Source organism: Rhea americana, unplaced genomic scaffold (assembly GCF_003343005.1).
Source record: "Rhea americana isolate MKP2758 unplaced genomic scaffold, rheAme1 scaffold_506, whole genome shotgun sequence".
Classification (NCBI taxonomy): Eukaryota; Metazoa; Chordata; class Aves; order Rheiformes; family Rheidae; genus Rhea; species Rhea americana.
The window spans coordinates 182264-200188 of NW_028186653.1; the positions used below are offsets into that span (position 1 = coordinate 182264).

Here is a 17925-nt window from a genome sequence, read left to right on the forward strand (position 1 = left end):
GATTGGGCTGGACTGGGCTTGTCCTCATGGGCTGAGGCAGACCTTCCCAAGGTACCCGCAGCCAGCTTGCACCACACACCCTGGCAGGAGAGCTCACCAGGAACAAGGTGATCTGGGCAAGACTGACTTAGCCTGAGCTGCCAGTGTGGTGGTCACTGGCAATGAGCAGAGCTTGCAAAGCCACAGAGGCTGAGCTGTCACTGAAGGTGTTTGCTCTGTGTCCAGCCAGGGCTGGAGAGGAGGCTCCTTCCCAGTCCAGGTAGGGCCTGATACATGCCTGGGGCCATGCAAACACCTGTGGAAGTACATGACTGACTGACTTGTGAAGAGCGACAGCAATGGCTTGAAGCCATGTAGCTTCTCCAAAGCAGGATGAATGCCCAGGGCCATAGTCTATTTATTCTTCATCCACTATCAGACAGCAACATTTCCCCCCCTCAGCACAGGCAAGGCAGAAAGATACTGGACTGCCCTGTGGGCACCAGCACATGTGTATGCTGCTCATTTTGGCTGGGTTTGCTCTCCAGCCCCTTGGCAAGTTCCCTCCTCATCTCCTCTGCCTCCATCTCCGGTGCAGGTTTCCCCTATGAGAAGGTGGTGCAGCGAGTGCTGTACCTCCAGGTCCTGGACTATGACCGCTTCAGCCGTAATGACCCCATAGGGGAGGTGTCCATCCCCCTCAACAAAGTGGACCTCACCCAGATGCAGACCTTCTGGAAGGACCTGAAGCCCTGCAGCGACGGCAGCGTAAGGCCCTTGCTTGTTCACCACAGCCTCCCAGGCCAAGAATATGGCAGGAGTTACCTATGATCCCAACCCCACCGTTCTCGGGTGCAGTCCTTGAAGAAGGAATACACCAGGTCACTGTACTAACCCGGCAGAGTCAGGTCTTTGGGCTGCATCAGGGATGGGTGCTGGTGAATATGGCCCTATGGGGTTCCCAGGTGGGAGTGCTCCAGCCAGATCCCCAGTCCCCAGAGTCCTCACCAGTCCATGAATGGTTCACTGGTGACCTGAGTTGCCTGACATGCTGTTAGCTGCCAGGAACTCCTGCAAAAGGCAGCTCTGAGGGAGCAAATCCACATGAGCTCGGATGACTTCATTCTGTAGAAACAAGAGCTGGAGCACATGCTGTCACCTTGTGTTTGTTGTCCTGCCTGTGTCATCTGCTTGTTATCAGAACAAAGAAAGCTTCTGTTTTGCTGTTTATTGAAGGAAAAGGTTTGACTTTTAAGGTCAAACCTTTTAAGGTTTGACTTGTGCTTTTCTTCCCAAATCACTTGCCATTTTCTATCTGGAAATTAAAGAAAGCATTTAAATATCCCGAATAGCCTGTCCAGGTGCTGATCTGTGCCCTAATGGCCTCTCCATCTCACAGGGAAGTCGAGGAGAGCTGCTTTTGTCCCTGTGCTACAACCCCTCTGCCAACTCCATTGTTGTGAATATCATCAAAGCGCGGAACCTCAAAGCCATGGACATTGGGGGGACATCAGGTATGAACACCAGTCCCTGTCTCTTGGCATGGTCAGTGTCCTGCTGGTTCAGGCAGTCACTACTGCGAAGTTTCCTGGGTGGAAAGGGATACTGTCCTGCTCACCTGCACATTGCAGGAGTCAATGAAGGGCCTAGCTAGGGGCCTAAGAGCAGTGTGCTGTCCCCCCAGACCCGTATGTGAAGGTGTGGCTGATGTACAAGGACAAGCGGGTGGAGAAGAAGAAGACAGTAGTCATGAAGCGGTGTCTCAACCCTGTCTTCAATGAGTCCTTCGTCTTCGACATCCCCACAGAGCGGCTGCGTGAGACAACCATCGTCATCACTGTCATGGATAAGGACAGGCTGAGCCGAAATGATGTCATTGGCAAGGTAGGTCCTGCCAGTGCTCGTTCTCCTGCATACAGGGTGGGGGCACAGTCGAGGGTGCCATGGTGGGGAGGAAGGAGCTCACAACTCAGCTGCCATCGAAGAAAGTCACCAGGAAGGTAGGAGAGACTGCATCTGGCTGCCGCCCAGTTTCCCACATTGGGGGCACAGGGAATGGGCTTTGAAACATGATGGTTGGTTGCAACAGGGTTGTTAGTACAAACCAGAGGGAGGCCCACTGCCCTCCCTGCAGACACCAAGTACAGTCCAGGTCCATGGTAGCATTGCTGCTGGCTACAGAACCTCCTCTCCCCTGACTCAGGCCACAGGTACCCAATTTCTTCCTCTGCCAGGGCACCACAGGTGCACATCATGGCCACAGGCCCCACGCCTCTGCCCTGCTCCAGAGCACACACCACAGAGGTTAGTCATGGGCAGTGGCCCTCAGCTGGACCTGCCACTGCCAATGAACACAGGCATCACAGTGCCACCAGCATATGCTGAGATGGGAGGTCTGATCCAGGTGCAACGCCACAGTTTTAATGACCCAATGTGCCAAACATCTTTTTCTCAAACTCTCTCCACCCAGACATGCTCAGCACCACACTGGCCATTCACCATGTGGTCTCCAACCAGAGAGTACATGGACAGCAGGATTCAGCACACTGCAGTCCTCCTGGAGGCTGCAGAGAAATCCCACAGATCCAGAGACAATGCCAGGCACCTTCAGCTAAGTGTAGAAGTCCAAGCCCCTAGACAATACGTATCCTTTTAAGGGTAGGAACATCTGGGGAACATCCAAGACCGTATGTTGACTTGAAGAGTGCCACAGCTCTGTTGGATACAACTGGTGCTGTCTTTGTGGACTCAGCATCACTTGAGTGAGGCAGTGTGGTCTGGAGTGCATCTGCCAAGAGGAAGAAAAAAGGCAGCGGAGAGTTCCTGTGTCTTCCTGGAACTATTCCTGCATGGCCTTTCCCCACGCTCATCCTGCTTGTTGTCTGGATGGGGATTTAAAGCACACCTCACGCTAGTCTAGGTGTTCTTCCACCTTCCTTGTGGCCACCACTCCAGGATTTCAGTCCTGAGTGCCAGATTAGGAGTTGCTTTGGATTTTGGCAGCAGTTAGGATCTGTCTGAGAGAGGAGCTCTCACTGCTTGGTGAACTCCAGAGCAGTTGTTTCTCAATCAGATGGGAAGCAGCAGGAATTGTCATGTTGGTCCTCTGAAGGAAGACTGATGTGAAGGACCAAGGCTGCAGATAGCAACCCCAAGCCTGGGAGGCATTAGAGTCCCCACTGCTGTGCTCTGCCCCCCTCCCACCTCTTTGGAGAAGGCAAGCTAAGGAGGAAAATGCAGCCCATATGAATCCCTTCATGGTTGGACCTTCTCTTTCATGTCTGGCCCAGACTGAGACTCTTCTGAAACTATCACCACCAGCTGTAGTGTATGGAATGAGAATTCATTCATCAGAAGTGAAGCTGAGGTCTCCAACCAGCTCACCAGTGAGAGTTAGGTGCTATTCATGGCCAGAGGATGGCTGGTTCAAACCCTGGTGGAGACAGGCCATGGTGCTAGCCAGCACAAGTAACAGTTCATCAGCCCAGCTGGCAAAAATGAGCTAAGTGTGATAAGCTGGCAGCAAACTTCAGCCCCTCCATTTCTTAGCAGCAGCATGAGSCCGGTGAGGGGCTGCATGCCCATCTGAAAGAGCTGCACATCTCATAGTGGCCCCAGCACATGAGGGCCAGTGGTGCACCCAGCGTGGCCTGGCCAAAGCAAACCCACCAGGATCCAGGGCTGATGTTGCACTCTTCTTCTTGTGCTTCAGATTTTGTCTGGAAATGATGCCAGAGGTGCCACACACCTCCCTCTGCTCAGCCTTCCCACAGCACACTTCACACTGCTCTATGGCACAACCTACTCCAGGGTGAACTTGAATCTAATGACAAACTGTTTATAGCCAAGCAAAAATCAAAGCCCCATGTTGCTCCCTTGCGCTGTGACTCTAGATGGAGTGACAGAGACCCCTGCTGTGGCAGCACCATCCCCAGATGTGGGGCTATGCATTGGGCGTGCAGGGACCTAAATGCTTGCATGTGGTAGTAATGCACTTGCAGGGCTGGTTGCTGCAGGCCTGTCCTGTTGGGGTGACAGGGCTCCCCACAAGCCCGATGCTTCCAGTAGGTGACAGCAGAGCATTGTGGTTGCAGTATCCAGCAAGCAGAAAGCTGTGGCCAGGGCACCAAGGTGGTATGTGTGCCAATGCTGGACCACATCTCAGCCCCATGGATCCCAGCAAGGGCTCTGGCCTCATTCTCAGCAGTGATGGGATTACACAGTGTGTCCCAGTAACAACAACAACAGAAAAATTAATCCACTCCCAATTTGTTTTAAATTAAATCTGTACAGCTCTCCACTCATTATGATAACAATGATAAACGAGTGGAGTAATAATCTCCATTATTACTGCTCACCACAGAGAGTCAGTTATTCCCAAATGCAACGTTGTAATAAAGCAAATGTGTACATTGAATTAAATCTGGGAGGAGGCAGCTGGAGCATTTTGGCACAGATGAGGCAAGTGCACAGCAGAGGACCAGAGGTCCCAGCTCTGCCGTGGGCACAGCCCCAGCAGGGACATTGCTAAGGGGACACCATAAGGCTGAACCAGCCCAAGCACCCATCACCAGAAGGTATTTCTAGCGCCAAGCGAGCATCACATTGTGGCTGTGAGGACAGACGGACAGTGTCTGGAATGCCTTGGCTTTGCATTAACCCCACGGGCAGTGTTACAGCAGTGGAGCAAATGAGAATGGCTGAGTGCGGCAAGCAAGAAGGAGAGGAGAGTGCCCTTCATGGGCCTGGATGTGGCATCATGGCTGGCAACAGACTAATAACTTTCAATTGAAAAATTACCAGTATTGTGCAAGCTCAGATCAGGCACCGCAATCCCCTTAGCCAGCGCAGCAGCTGCAGGCTCCATTAGCCACCTCAGTGACACACGTCTTGGCTGTCAGCTGTGGAGAAGGTTGACCATACATTTGCTGCATCGCCATATGGAAAATCGATGGGTAAAAATAACCTACCCTGCATGGAACGGCTCTCACTGGCTGCACCTGATAGCTAATTCAGATGCCACCAATGGCCACAACAGTCTGGGAGGGCTGCAAGGTGATGGATGAAGCTGTCTGCAAAAGGGGCAGGGTCTGACAGAAGGGGTAAAGCAGAGAGTGCTGCTGCAGGGGCAGAAGGGCAAAACAGCTGAGTGCAAAATGTGGAGGCAAGAGGTGCTATGTAAAGGCCAGTGGCCAAGGTGTATGGATGGCTGCAAAGCCATGAATAGTCCCAAGCTGGCCCTCACTCAGCCCTAAGAGATGCTTTGGGAGCAGCTCAGGGCACTGCTTTGGGAGTAGCATGGGGAGGGATGAGGTAGTCTCAGGGGACTGAGTGCGCCGGTCCCACGGGCTGTGTGTTTCCCTCCCCTGCAGATCTACCTATCCTGGAAGAGTGGCCCTGGTGAGGTGAAGCACTGGAAGGACATGATCGCCCGCCCACGGCAGGCAGTGGCACAGTGGCACCAGCTAAAGGCCTGAGGTGCTGGAACCTGAGCACCGGCTGGTCCCCTGGCTCACAGCTCTGCGGGGCTCCCAGTGCAGGCGAGGAGCCGAGGTACCAGTGGGACATGATGGCCCTGTGATCAGAGGGGGGGCCAGAGGTGCCCAGGACCACAGCAGCTGTGACAACACAGTGCTTGGGGACCTAGTACAAGAAGGAGTGGTGCCCCTGTCCCCACAACCATGCAGGACTTCTCCAAGTGCTTCCAGCCACTGGCCTCCTGCCAGACCTCCTGTGCCCCCATGGTCCCTCCCTGCATGAGAGGGGTCACCCCCTGGCCTCAGCCCCTTCCCACTCCATAAAACCTCTCCGAGCTGCCGGAATCACCCGAGCAGGGCAGTCGGAGCCTGTGTCCTGCCCCCAGGGGCGACAGCAACAGTGCTCTCCCCCTGCCCTGCCTCTCCCTGTTCTCCCAGGTCCCCACAGCCTGACGGGTCAAGCCAGGCAGTCCCCAGAAAGGCCAGCAGCCCTAGGTGCCATGCCCTGGCCCTGCAGTGGCTCCTGGAATTAGAAGCCATGACACATGGTGCGTTAGCCAAAGCAGGCTCATTTAGTTATTTCCCTCAGTTGAGATTGTTCCTTTACTTCTTTCTTTGGGCTCAGTGAGAGTGTGACTTCAATAAGCCTGTACTTGCCCAGCCAGCAGTAGGAAGCAAGCCATGGCTGGCCTCAGCCCAGGGACCCACAGCACCCATGCAAGCCCCAAGGATACCTGCTACATTCTGCACCCCCTGAGGCCTCACCAGAGGCAGCGAGATAGCAGTCTTTCATTATCCCCACCCTGGGCACCTTTCCAGCCAAGCTGGGCAAGGGCTGAACCCTGAGGCAAGCAGCAGCACTCTGGCAGAGGCTGGCTCCCAGAGCATCCCCTGCGCAGGGTGCCAGAGGGGCACTGTGCTGGGGTCTCAGTGCTGAAAGCTGTTGGAGGAAGGGGATGGCTCAAGAACCATTACCCACATCCCATCCCCACAGTGCTAACCCCCAGGCTGGACTCTCCCTACCTCCAGTTCAGCTCCCACACAGATTCACATGCCGGAACCCTGGAGTGACTGAATGATGGATGCCAGGGCAGCAGCTTCTCCTCAAGATGGGGTCAGACTGGCCATGGGAGGTAGGCATAGCACTTGGGACAGGCCCTGGAAAGTGATGGATGGGGTTGCCCTGCAGCAGGCTGATCTTGCAGGGCTGGTGATGCTGGGGTAGCTAGTTGGTCCTCCTCAGCACCCCACTCATGGACTGACAGGGTCAGCTATGACTACCCACCAGGGACTTGGGGCTAGGGTCATCCTGACTCCCATGTGGGAGGCTGGCTGGTGGTGGAGCAGGTCCATCAGGACCACAGCAGTGCTGGAGTGACACATGACCTTCCGGACCCATTGCCATTCCCAGCGGATGACATCTCTGCATCTTGTTTTCCCTCATGATGGTCCATTGCTTCACCAGGATTGGCACCAGGGAAGAAGGATGTTGCTGACAGAGGCTGCAGATGCTGACGAGCACTCATGTTCCCGTGAAGCCCGGTCAGGGTGACACGGAGAACCCTATACACTTCAGCCAAGCTCCTTGAGACCAGATGCAGCTGGGAAAGGGCACCTGTTAGCACCTGGCCTTGAGGGTGGAGGCTCATTGTGGAGGGCATCAACTAAGCCATCTCCAGGGGCAGCCAGAGGCGGGGAAGCAAGAAGCAGGCAAGGGTGCTATGGCCTCAGCAGCAGTCTCAGGTCATGGCATCTCTGAGCCCTTGCAGGCACTGGGACACCCGGAGTAAGCCCAAAGCTGGCTGTGTCTCCAAGGAAGCCAGGTTCTTACTGGCTGGTGCTCTCTCATCACTAGTCTTCCTGCTTTCCTGGGCCTCGCCAGCAGCAGCAAGCACCCCGATGCCATGGCATGCCAGCTCCCTGCCCATCCAGTGGGGCTGGGGAGGTCACCAGGCAGTGGATGCAGCTCTGCTGAGGCCCTGGCAAGCTACACCATGCAGCCAGTCATGGGGTATCCCACAGCGTGGAGCAAGCCATGTGCACCTGAGCTGGGCTGTGCTCCAACCAGCCCAGGTCAGGGAAGCCCTCAGCGCAATGCAAGGACCACTGCTCTCACCAGCCTGCCCAGACAGTGTGCTGGACAGGCTGTGTACAGTCGTAAGCCCGTTTTTTTTAGAGCATCAGAGTCTTTTATCTTGTTGATGTTATCCCTGCGTTCCAGTGTTTTCTAGCCCATGTACAGCACCTAGTGCTCTTTGCGACAGGCACGTTTTTACAAGCATCACAACAGCTCTCTTTGGGGCTAACGGGCCAGGGGCTTTGGATGACTGAGACTCTGCTGCACCATTTCCTATTGCCTCAGGAGCAGCTGGGCAGGATTTATTTTTTGTTGACAGGGCAGGCAGGGAGATGCTGCATCAAATCTGCCCCAAAGTGGGAACACAGCAGCTGTTTTGGAGACCCATTTGTGCCCTTGTGAACAAACCTGGGCGGGGTGACAGCACTTTTTATTTATGTAGCCTGCCCCAGCAGCCCTTGGCCAGCCCACAGACATCTCCAAGGACCACCAAAGTACCCCTTGCAAAGAGCTGGGGCAAACCTGGGCATCACTCAGCACTGGCTCCTGACTGGGGCTGGCAGGAAGTGAGTGGACAAGGCTGGACAACCTGCTGGCACTGCAACTGTCCCAAGGACTGTTTGGACAGTCAGGGAGGGCTCGGCTGCAACAGAAGTCCTTCTTTAGACAGTCTTGGACAACCTGGAGAGAAGTAATAATACCGCTGCTACAGTAATAATAATGCTTTTAGGGACATTTGTATTTTTAGTATATTCTCTCTTTTTTAACCTAAAAGAAGAGACTTACGATGCTGGGGAAGGGGCCAGTGGCTGGGCAGGCATGGAAGCCAGTGCCAGGCTCATGCACCAAACTACAGTGCTGGGCCACAGTGGAGCATCCCTGGGTCCCTGGGTCCCACTGGGCATGGGGTTGGCCTCAGTTGGAGCTGACCTGAATCCATGCTCCCACCACAGGATGCACCAAGGACAGCAGAGCCCCTGGCATCTGGGATCCCCCTGCTGCAGCACCCTTGGGCACCCCATTGCTCCAGGAACCATTTCTTTTCTATGGCTGGCTTCCCAGGAGTTGTGTGTTCATTTTTAACCTCTAGAGATCTTAGCTGTATCTTGTTTAGGTATTGATCTTCATGTGACGGTAACGTCCAACTGATGTACAAAACATGGGAAAAAAAACAGAAAAAAAAACACAGGGAAAGACAAAATCCCAGATTGAACTGTGGAGAGTGGGTGGTCAGAGTGAAGGGGGGCAGCCCAGCTGGCATCAGCTGCCACCTTGTTTCTGCTGGGTTGGCTTATATAACATGTCAGACATGCGGCCTGACATATTTTATAATAAAAAAAAAGAGAAAACACCCACATTCACAGGGCAATTGTGGGGCCAAAACTGAAGGGCAGAAGATTAACTCAGCCCATCACTGGCCTGGCCAGAGCAGAAAGTAGGGGGTGTTTCTTTGCAGGATCCTATTTTTGGGGAGTGGGGATCTTCATTTTCTGGAGGCAGCCCCTGTTCTCAGTAATAAAGGACAGTCAGCATCTGCCAGTGTGCCTCGTCTCTGGGGTTGGGGACTGGCTGCTAGGGTCCCCCAACTGCTGTGACCATAGCAGGGGTTGGCCAGGGTGGGGAGGTGGTTCACTGTGTCACCTGCAGGTGGCCAAGCATCCCCCCTGCATGAAGCATCCTTCAGCACCAAGCATTCCCCAGTACTTAGTTCTCCCTGGCATCAAGCACCTCCCAGCACCAAGTATCCCCCAGCATTGAGCACCCCCCAGCAGTGAGCTTCCCCTAGCAGCGAGCACTCCTCAACACTGAGCATCCCCCAGTACTGAACAGGGCTCTTCAAGTCTAGGGAAGGATCAGGCTCAATGTTAAGTGGGTGAAGCAGAGTCCAGAGTTAGTGAGCAGAAAGAAGGGCCCTCAGGGAGGTGGAAGTTGAGGAAGCCCCACTACTCGGCATTGCTGGGTGCCCCATGCTGAAATGGCTGAAACTCCCAGCTCAGCATGCCTGCTGAAAACCCAGGAGCCACCCACAGCATCCATCCAACACTGTGTGGCTGGGCGTGCTAATGAAGCCTTTTAATGAGGGTTTAATAAGAGCAGTGGTATCCCTGGCACCATGATCCTCTTTAAGATGAGGTTGATGCCAGCGGTGCTTGCAGGGGTTATGCTACCCTGGCCAGCACCTTGCCTCAGGAGAGGCCAGGGGGCTGCAACAGATGTGAGGTGCTGAGCAGAGCTCAAGGTTGCCCAGCCTTGTGGGATGATGTCCTATGCAGTGGCAGTCACGTCCAGCCTTTTCCAACCTTGCGGGACACAAGGGGCCAGGGGTGACAGAGGCTATGTCAGAGAGGCAGCAGTCAGCTTGCAACCAGCACTGCTGCAAGAGGAGTGGGCACACAGGCTGGCCAGAAAATCTGGGGCACTGGCAGGGATGGCAGAGACTCAGGTTACACTAGTAAATAATTCAGTGAACACAGGTCTTTAATAAGTAAAAGAAACTCCAAACGTGGGGAGCTCAGTAAAACTCTGCAGAGGGGTCTGTTGCGGGCAATGTCGCCCTGTCCGGAGTCCTCCATCCTGTGTAGGGGTGATTGTTACACCTGAGCCTGTTTTCATCTCTGAACATGGAGGAAAAAAAATTATTGTCCAGGCTTTTGCAGCAATCCTGTTACATTAAGTCTGTCCAAACCTCACCAATCCCTGGATCCCATCCCTTTGTGCTTGCAATCAGCAGGAACAGATGGAAATAGCAGCATGCTCCCAGCTGTGGTGAAGACACAAACCATTGTATGTGGGACTCTGCAAGTAGGCAGAGATATATATAGCAAGACACACGTATGGATGATGCGGTGCATACATCCCTCACTGGCTGCTGCCAGTTCGCACTGATCTCGGGAGGCCAGCACCCAGCCCCAGCCCTGCTGCTATGATGCTGTTTCCTCATCATCCCCTTTGACGTATTTGCGTGGCAAACACAACGCCCAGACCCTGGCCCACCTTCCTCCCAAGCACATGCATGATACTCCTGCCTGTCCTGAGACTGGCAGTGGGAGCTGGGAAACAGCAAGCAGAGAGGCAGGGGGCCCTTCCCTGAGCACCAGAGCCAATGGGAAGGGGACTCAGGCACTGGGCAGATGCAAAGCTGAGCAGAGGGAGGTAGACAGTGGAGTGCTTCAGCTGCTCCTACTCTGTGCCAGCTCTACGGCTGCCAGCCTAGAGCAGAGCCCGAATAATGAGGCAGAGAGTGGAGGTAGCATGGAAAAAAACTTCCTTGTGGGACAAGAGGGATGAAAGGAGGGAGGGAAAAGCACTGAGGCAGAGTGGAGGGGCTAGGGAGAGCAATGGAGAGCAGGAGAGCTGTTCAGAGATGGGGAAAGGATTCTTTTGAACATTAAAAATAACGCAAGCACCTGAGAGGCTGGCTCTCCTGCATTGGGAAATACAATACTGTTTACAATACTTTCAAAATAACCTACCCTTTCCCTGCAGCAGCTTCCCTGAGAACTGATCCCAGCATCTCTTTCTCTCATACCAGATTTCCTCAGGTTTGTGATTTTTGTTGCTAGAATTACGTACATGCCTAGCTCAAGGAGCAGGAGAGGGGTGGCAAGGCTGCAGATAAGCCATCCACCAGCCCTGAGAGCGGGAGGTGAGGAACAGAAAGCCTGATGCCCTGCTACGCTGCAGCATGCCATCCTGCTGGCCCAGTCTGTACCAGCTTCCATTTCTGTGCTCAGGACCGGAAAGTTGAGGCAGTCTGCAAGGCAGTGCATGGGGCTCCTCTTCCCACCACATGCAGAGCTGAGACAAAGCCCTTCTCAGGCTTAGGGACAGATGCCACGCACACATGCAAAGCCACGCGCACATGCAAGATTTTCCGTTGGCTGCTTCTCCAACCTGAGAGCTGTAAGGAGGAGCTCAGGAGATTTCTCTCCAAGTCCCATGGCAGGATGGGAACCTTGGAGACAAGAAAAGGTTTATTCCCAACCTGGCTGGTCTTCAGGGCCCAGGGTCCACAAATGCAAATGGCTCTGCTTTTCCCTGCCTTGCCCTGCAGCAGCAGAGCCATCAGCTGGAAGCAAAGGTCCACCATAGAGGCTGGGTAGATGCAGGTCATGGGAAACTCCTCTCTTTTAGCAGCACTGTGTCTCCTGCCATGGACCATTCTGCAGAAGAAAAGGCTCCATGGGGCCACCCATCTCCATGACCACAGACTTGCAGATGCAGGCAGTGCCCATCCTTGCTGTCTGCAGCCCCAGGGAGAGATGCTGGTCCTAGGACCCGTTGCCCAGGGCTCTCTTCTCACCCATCCTGTCAGAAGTGAATGGTATCAGTAGCCCCACAATACCTCCATGTAGGCCCAGTCAGCAGCTCATGTCCCCTGAGCCACAAGGGAGATGCCCTCAGGTGGTGGGGAGCCAGAGGCCTATGGGGCCTCAGCGGCAGCCTCCTCCTCTTCCTGCTGGGCCTGGAGGCTCTGGCAGCGGGCCTCCATGAGCTCGCGGGCACCATCACCCACCAGGCGGACGATAGGGCCAGTGCGGGGCGGCGCCTGGGCTGGGTTGTGGTCGTAGCAGAGCAGGCGCAGGCTGTGCAGCGGGGTCAGGTCAGGAAAGTGGATAATGCGGTTGCGGTCAAGGTCGAGCACTCGGAGTTGGGCCATGCGCAGCAGAGCCGGAGGGAAGGCCTCGAAGCGGTTGCCATAGAGCCAGAGTCCACGCAGACCAGCCATGCGGGGCAGTGCCGCAGGCAGGTGGGCCAGGCGGTTGTCACCCAGCTGCAGGCTCTGCAGGCTGGGCAGGCACAGCAGGGCACGGGGGAAGCGAGCCACGAAGTTGCCCTCCAGCCAGAGACAGCGCAGGCTCTGCAGCCGGGCAAAGGCAGGCGGCAGCCCCTGCAGCCCATTGCGGCCCAGGTAGAGGTGGGCCAGGCAGGGCAGGAAGCACAGCACCTCGGGCACCTCCAGTAGTTCGTTGCCGTCCAGGGCCAGGGTGCGGAGGTGGCGCAGGGCTACCAGCTCAGCTGGCACCTCCCGCAGCCCCACACCGCTGATGTAGAGCTTCTGCAAGCCGCGCATGGCGCACACGGCCGCCGGCACCCGCCGCAGCACCCGCCCGCTCAGCTCCAGGCACCGCTCGCCGCCGCACAGCTGCTCCGCTGCGCCCGACGGCAGCCGCTCGGCCCGCCCTGCCGAACCGCCGCTGCCCATGCTCGGCGCCCGCCGCCCCGCGGCCCATCGCCACGGCAACCCTCCACGCCGCGCCGCCGCCAGTGGGCGGCCCGGGGGGCGGGGCCTTCCCGCGGGCCGGGGGGCGGGCGGCCAACACGCCCTCCCCGCCGTTGCACTGTGTCCTGCCCCCGCGGGGGGGCCGCCCCGCTCCGCGGCGAGCACGCGTCCCCCGCAGCCTGCGCTAGACATCTCGCCCCGCCGCCGGAGACGCCCCATCCCCGCGGCCGGGACCTGCTCCGGTAGGCAGCACCGCCCCGCCCCGTTCCCCTCTCACGCTGCGCCCCCTCCTTTCCCCCCCTCTTCCGCCACGGTGTTCTGGCGGAGTCGGCGTGAGGACTGGCAGCCGGCGGCCTGCTACATGTGCAGGCTGCCCGCTGCACATCCTCACACGTATGGACAAGTGCACTGCACACCCAGATGTGTGCACACATTTTTACATGTATGTTGCATGCTTGCACACTCATGCACAGGCCCACTGTACAGCTAGACGTGTGCACACAAATGCATACTATATGCCTGCACACATACACAAGCCCACTGCACACCCAGATGTGTGCACACATGTGCACAGGCTTGCAGCATGCCTGCACTCATGTGCATGTGTGCACACAGACACTGTACACCTACCTCTACGTGCACGCACAGACCTACTGCACACCCAAATGTGTGCACCTGAGGGCACATACATGCACACCGCACATGCATGCACAAGCCTATTGCATGCCTAAATCTGCACACGTTTGTACACAGACCCTGCATACGCACCCACATGCCTGCACACCGTCAGCTGCTAGATGGAGACTCCAGTGCACACCGTGCAGGGCAAACCATGTCCCACGCCCCAGCCTCGGGCCTGCTCTGTCCTGCAGGATATGCAGCTGCTGGAGGCTTTCCTTTCCCCGCCCCGGGGGGTTTCCTTCCTCCTCCTCCACCCCCATATCCATGCTGGCATTGCAGCCCTAGCTAGTTATTCCCTGCTGCAGATAAGCTGTGTCATCCCAAAGCCAGCATTGCCAAGCCAGGCTCATACAGCCCTCCAGTGGCTGGTGCCCAAACGGCACCCACCGAAAGCATTGGTGAAAAAGCTCTGTATCCGTACTACATGATACTTGATGGGAATGGTCCGCGTTGTAACTTTTTGTATCTGTACTACCTGATACTTGGTGAGAATGGTCCACGTTGTAACTTTCTAGTGCCTAGAACAATACCGCTGTGTTAAGCGGAATACAAATAAGTAACTAACAAGGTCTTGGAAATCTGTAAGAAAGAACAGCGGCTGGTTACATATAGTCACAGAATCACCATGAGAAGCAGTCAACTTGAAGGTCAGAAGTTGAAGAGTAATGAAATAGCAACCCCCAAAGTCAAATGTGGCCCCCAAATAAGTCTGCACGCATGCGCAATATCACAGCCTGGTTATGCAACGGGGGCAGAGTTGGGCTAGACTCCCTGCACTTGTTGGCCCCAGGTGCCGGGACTCCCGCCTACCGCAAATAATCATAAATACCGGAGTTTTTCTGAAGGAGGAAGGGCCTGCTACACAACAGAGGACCACGTTGCCTCCTCAGGGATGCCTGAAAAGATTGTGCCTGCCGACTTTCTCTCTCATCATGCAGATAACTGGGACAAGCATTGGAGTGGTCCTTCTTGAGATTACCATCGGGTCAGTCTGTAAGTATCCACTAATAAACTGCTTTGCTACTGAAGAGTGGTGTGTGTGTGAGAGAGAGAGTTTGTGCTGGCTTGCCAAACCGGATGTTTGGCTCCCCAGAATCTAACTAGAACATAAATTGGCAATGAGGATGGGATTCCCGGGGTTTGCAGCATAGTGAGATTGGTGAAGCGCACAGATGTACCAAGGCTGTGCTGCCTGCATTGGTGGGACTCGGTCAGTGGGGCACACAGCTGTTCCGAGGCCCCTCCGCCTGCACTGGTGGGACTCAGTCAGTGGGGCACACAGCTGTTCCGAGGCTGTGCCACCTGCATTGGTGGGACTTGGTCAGTGTGTTTGCTTGTATCTTTCCTGGGCTTGACATTTTCGTGTGTGCGTTGTGGACATAATATTGCTCTGGAGCAGGGTGCACCTACTGCTTATCTTTTTCACCATAGTCATTGCAAAGTATATCGTACCGAGCATAGGATTAGATGTGAGCCTGCTGGTTCAGACTGTAGGAACAAAAGGGGAAAAAGAGGCAGCCCCACCCCTTGAGCATCCTGGGTGGACGCAAGAGCCATGGACTGTGCTATGTGATAAGTGGGAAACATGTATGGGTGCTTCTCCGGAGTCATGGACCGGGACAAGCTGCATGCAAGTGTTAAAGTACTGGGAACAATTTGTAGAAACCTCCCACACCAAGGGCAAAGAGCAATTAAAACACGCAGGATGAATGGGGGGAGCCCTCCTGCTTGCCTATAAAGTACTGGAGGGACAAGCTCATGAATTAGCTGAAAGGGTAGGACAGCTAGAACAACAGCTGCACGAGCAGAAGGCTGCAAATCTGATGCAGCAGCAGGCTTTGTTCACCTTAACACAACAAAGAGACCCAATGGAGGGGGAAATGTGTTAGTTTAGCAGAACAATTTGTGGTGAGATTAGCTAATAGATCCTGCAGGCAGGAAAAAACATAAGATGGGTGTGCCCCTCGAGTACGAGCTATTAGTACTAGTCCTGACTGGGATCCAGAGAAATGGGATGGGAACATCTGGAGTACCTCTGATTCAGAGGATGAAGCAGAAACACAAGGACTAGGGGCTGATAAGGGTAAGCGAGCCATGCCAATAGTTCATAGGAAGGCTACTCTTGACCCAGGAAAGGGTGCATTTGTCAGGTCCGACGAGTTGATAGATTTTTGGACTGGAGGACATTAAGAATTTGCTGGCTAATTATAGTCAGCATCCTGGTGAAAAGCCGCAATTTTGGTTTGTTCATCTCATGAAAGAAGGAGCAGAAATGGTTAGCATTGATGACTTTGACACTAAGAAATTTATAGGATTGACCAGTGACCCATATGTCCAGTCTGCCCTTCACAGGCTCCCTCTGGGAGAAACTCACTCCCTCATAGCTGTGATTGCAGAGGGCCTGGGGGACAGACACAGTAATGAAGGTGCCTGCTCCCCTCCCCCTCACGCCGAAAATCTGGATGACATTGCGCCAAGCTACTGCTATCCTAAAAACTGAGGGAATTAAGTTAGCTGTAAATACAGGTGATCCTGGCACATACCTAGACCAGCCTTTCTTGCCAGGAACATGAAAAATATTATTGGAAGGTTGTCCCTCAGGATTAAAGCCATATTTGATCCCTCTTTTAATGGCTGAGCAAGGAAATCACTTGTCACAGGTGATAGAGAAGTTGAACCAGCTGGGTGGTTTGCCCAGAGTTCCCCATCATGAGGACGGGGAGCAAAAGRGAGAACAGACTAGGGAAACACAAGATAAGGAGGAAGACCGATGAGATCTTGGAGAAAGAAAACAGCTATTCAAAATACTTTTGGGAAGAGGTATTCCTAGAACAGAGCTAGATAGGCAGCCCTTGTCTGTTTTGCGTCATATGGCGCAGCCTCAAAGACAGGGGCAAGTTTGCCAAGTGCAATACAAGAACAGTGAAGGAACCCTGGCTCCACATTTACCTCCGTTGGAGGTTGAACCCGCGTATGCATGGAAGGAGGCAACTTACCCTACTTCGTTTAGTAAGGGTGCCATCCCTCCAGTGGGTTTTGGCCCCAGCCCTGTGCCACGGCCTCACTATCCTTGGAAGGAGATGGACAAAACAGTTGCCCAGTTCATGAATTTGAAAACCGAATAGGGACTAGACCAAGCCTCAGGTCCAGACTGCCGTGTACTATGACATGACCCACGTCCCTTTGTCTTGTGCACTATTTGGTGACCAAAAACAAATTCACAACAGATTCAGGCACTGGTGGACACTGGGGTGGAGGTCATGATTATACACAGCAATCCTGACAAACACAAAGGGACTCAGACCCCTGTCTGGGGTCTGGGTGACCAACCAGTCTTGGGGAAAATTGGCTTACTAAGAATGAAAATTGGTGATTGGCTACCTCACGAATACCGCGGCATGATTGCTGCAGTAGATGAATATATAATAGGGATGGACATCTTGCAAGGCCAAAAGTTAGAGATAGATGAGTCCCTCTGCGCATTTGGTACTGCACGGTGGCTGCATATCCGTGCTGTCGAAGTGGGAAAGGTTATGGAAGAAGCACAAATTCCATTTGCTACCACTGTTGTTAATCAATGACAGTATCGAATTCCAGGGGGTGATAAAGCAATTCAAGCCACAATTAATGACTTACTACAGACAGGAGTAGTGCGATACACACATTCCCCATTCAATAGTCCTATTTGGCCGGTAAAGAAACCAGACGGCAGTTGGAGAATGACAGTGCACTATTGAGGTGTGAATGAGGTCACACCACCAATAACCACTGCTGTTCCCGAAGTGGCTACCTTAACACAGCGAATCCAACAGCGTGCTGGCACATAGTATGCAGTCATAGATGTAGCCAATGTGTTCTTTACCATCCCCATTTCCAGGGAAACTCGGGAGCAGTTTGCCTTTACCTGGAATGGTAATCAGTATACTTTCACCAGACTGCCTCAAGGCTATAAACATAGTCCTACCTATCGTCACCAAGCCATTCACTGCATACTCATAAAAATGGATGTACCTGCCCAGGTACAACTGTTGCAATACATTGATGATATACTAATACAGGGGTTAACACATGAAGAAGTGCAAACAGTCCTGGACATGACTGTTTCGTGCTTACGGGAAGCTGGATGGGAAGTCAGTCCAAAGAAAATACAAGGCCCAGCACAGAGTGTCAAATATTTAGGCATCGTGTGGAATCAAGGGAAGCATCAAATACCAGAGCAGGTTGTTGATACCATTCAGAATTGGCCTGTACCGGCTACCAAACAACAAGTACAACAGTTTGTAGGTGCAGTGGGCTTTTGGCGGGCTTATTTACCTGGCCTTGTCATCATCCTGAAGCCCCTGTATCAAGTTTCATGGAAATGGGCTTGCTTCCAGTGGGGTGACACTCAGCAACAGGCCTTTGACAAAGTAAAACATCTGATTCAGGAATACCTTGAATTACATCCCTTAAGGGATGGTCCTGTGGAACTTTGTGTAACACTTGAA

At 54.1% G+C, this 17925-nt stretch overlaps 2 protein-coding genes across 3 annotated transcripts in view; one reads left to right on the forward strand and one right to left on the reverse strand.

Annotated features, from left to right (window-relative positions):
• SYT7 (synaptotagmin 7) overlaps positions 1–9065 on the forward strand; it is a 42130-nt gene extending 33065 nt beyond the window's left edge. Inside the window, exons 10-13 of the mRNA XM_085317790.1 lie at positions 578–747; positions 1379–1493; positions 1664–1863; positions 5352–9065. Of these exons, the coding sequence (XP_085173916.1) occupies positions 578–747; positions 1379–1493; positions 1664–1863; positions 5352–5456 (590 nt within the window). The 3' untranslated portion in view covers positions 5457–9065. The remainder of the gene's footprint in view (positions 1–577; positions 748–1378; positions 1494–1663; positions 1864–5351) is intronic.
• Positions 9066–9993: 928 nt separating this feature from the next.
• LRRC10B (leucine rich repeat containing 10B) lies at positions 9994–12742 on the reverse strand. 2 transcript variants are annotated; one of them, XR_014897403.1, is made up of 2 exons: positions 11519–12742; positions 10135–10148 (listed from the first exon to the last, which is right to left on the reverse strand). XR_014897403.1 is itself a non-coding variant. In XM_085317791.1 (1 exon), exon 1 carries the CDS (start codon positions 12737–12739, stop codon positions 11957–11959), a length of 783 nt encoding a protein of 260 aa, XP_085173917.1. In that variant the 5' UTR covers positions 12740–12742; the 3' UTR covers positions 9994–11956. The 2 variants fall into 2 exon arrangements, 1 of the variants encoding a protein (XP_085173917.1); XM_085317791.1 differs by having other exon boundaries at positions 9994–12742.
• Between the last annotated feature and the right edge of the window lie 5183 nt (positions 12743–17925).

Excerpts from the sequence above, each read along its gene's own strand:
- LRRC10B (XM_085317791.1), bottom strand. The coding sequence starts at position 12,739 with ATGGGCAGCGGCGGTTCGGCAGGGCGGGCCGAGCGGCTGCCGTCGGGC.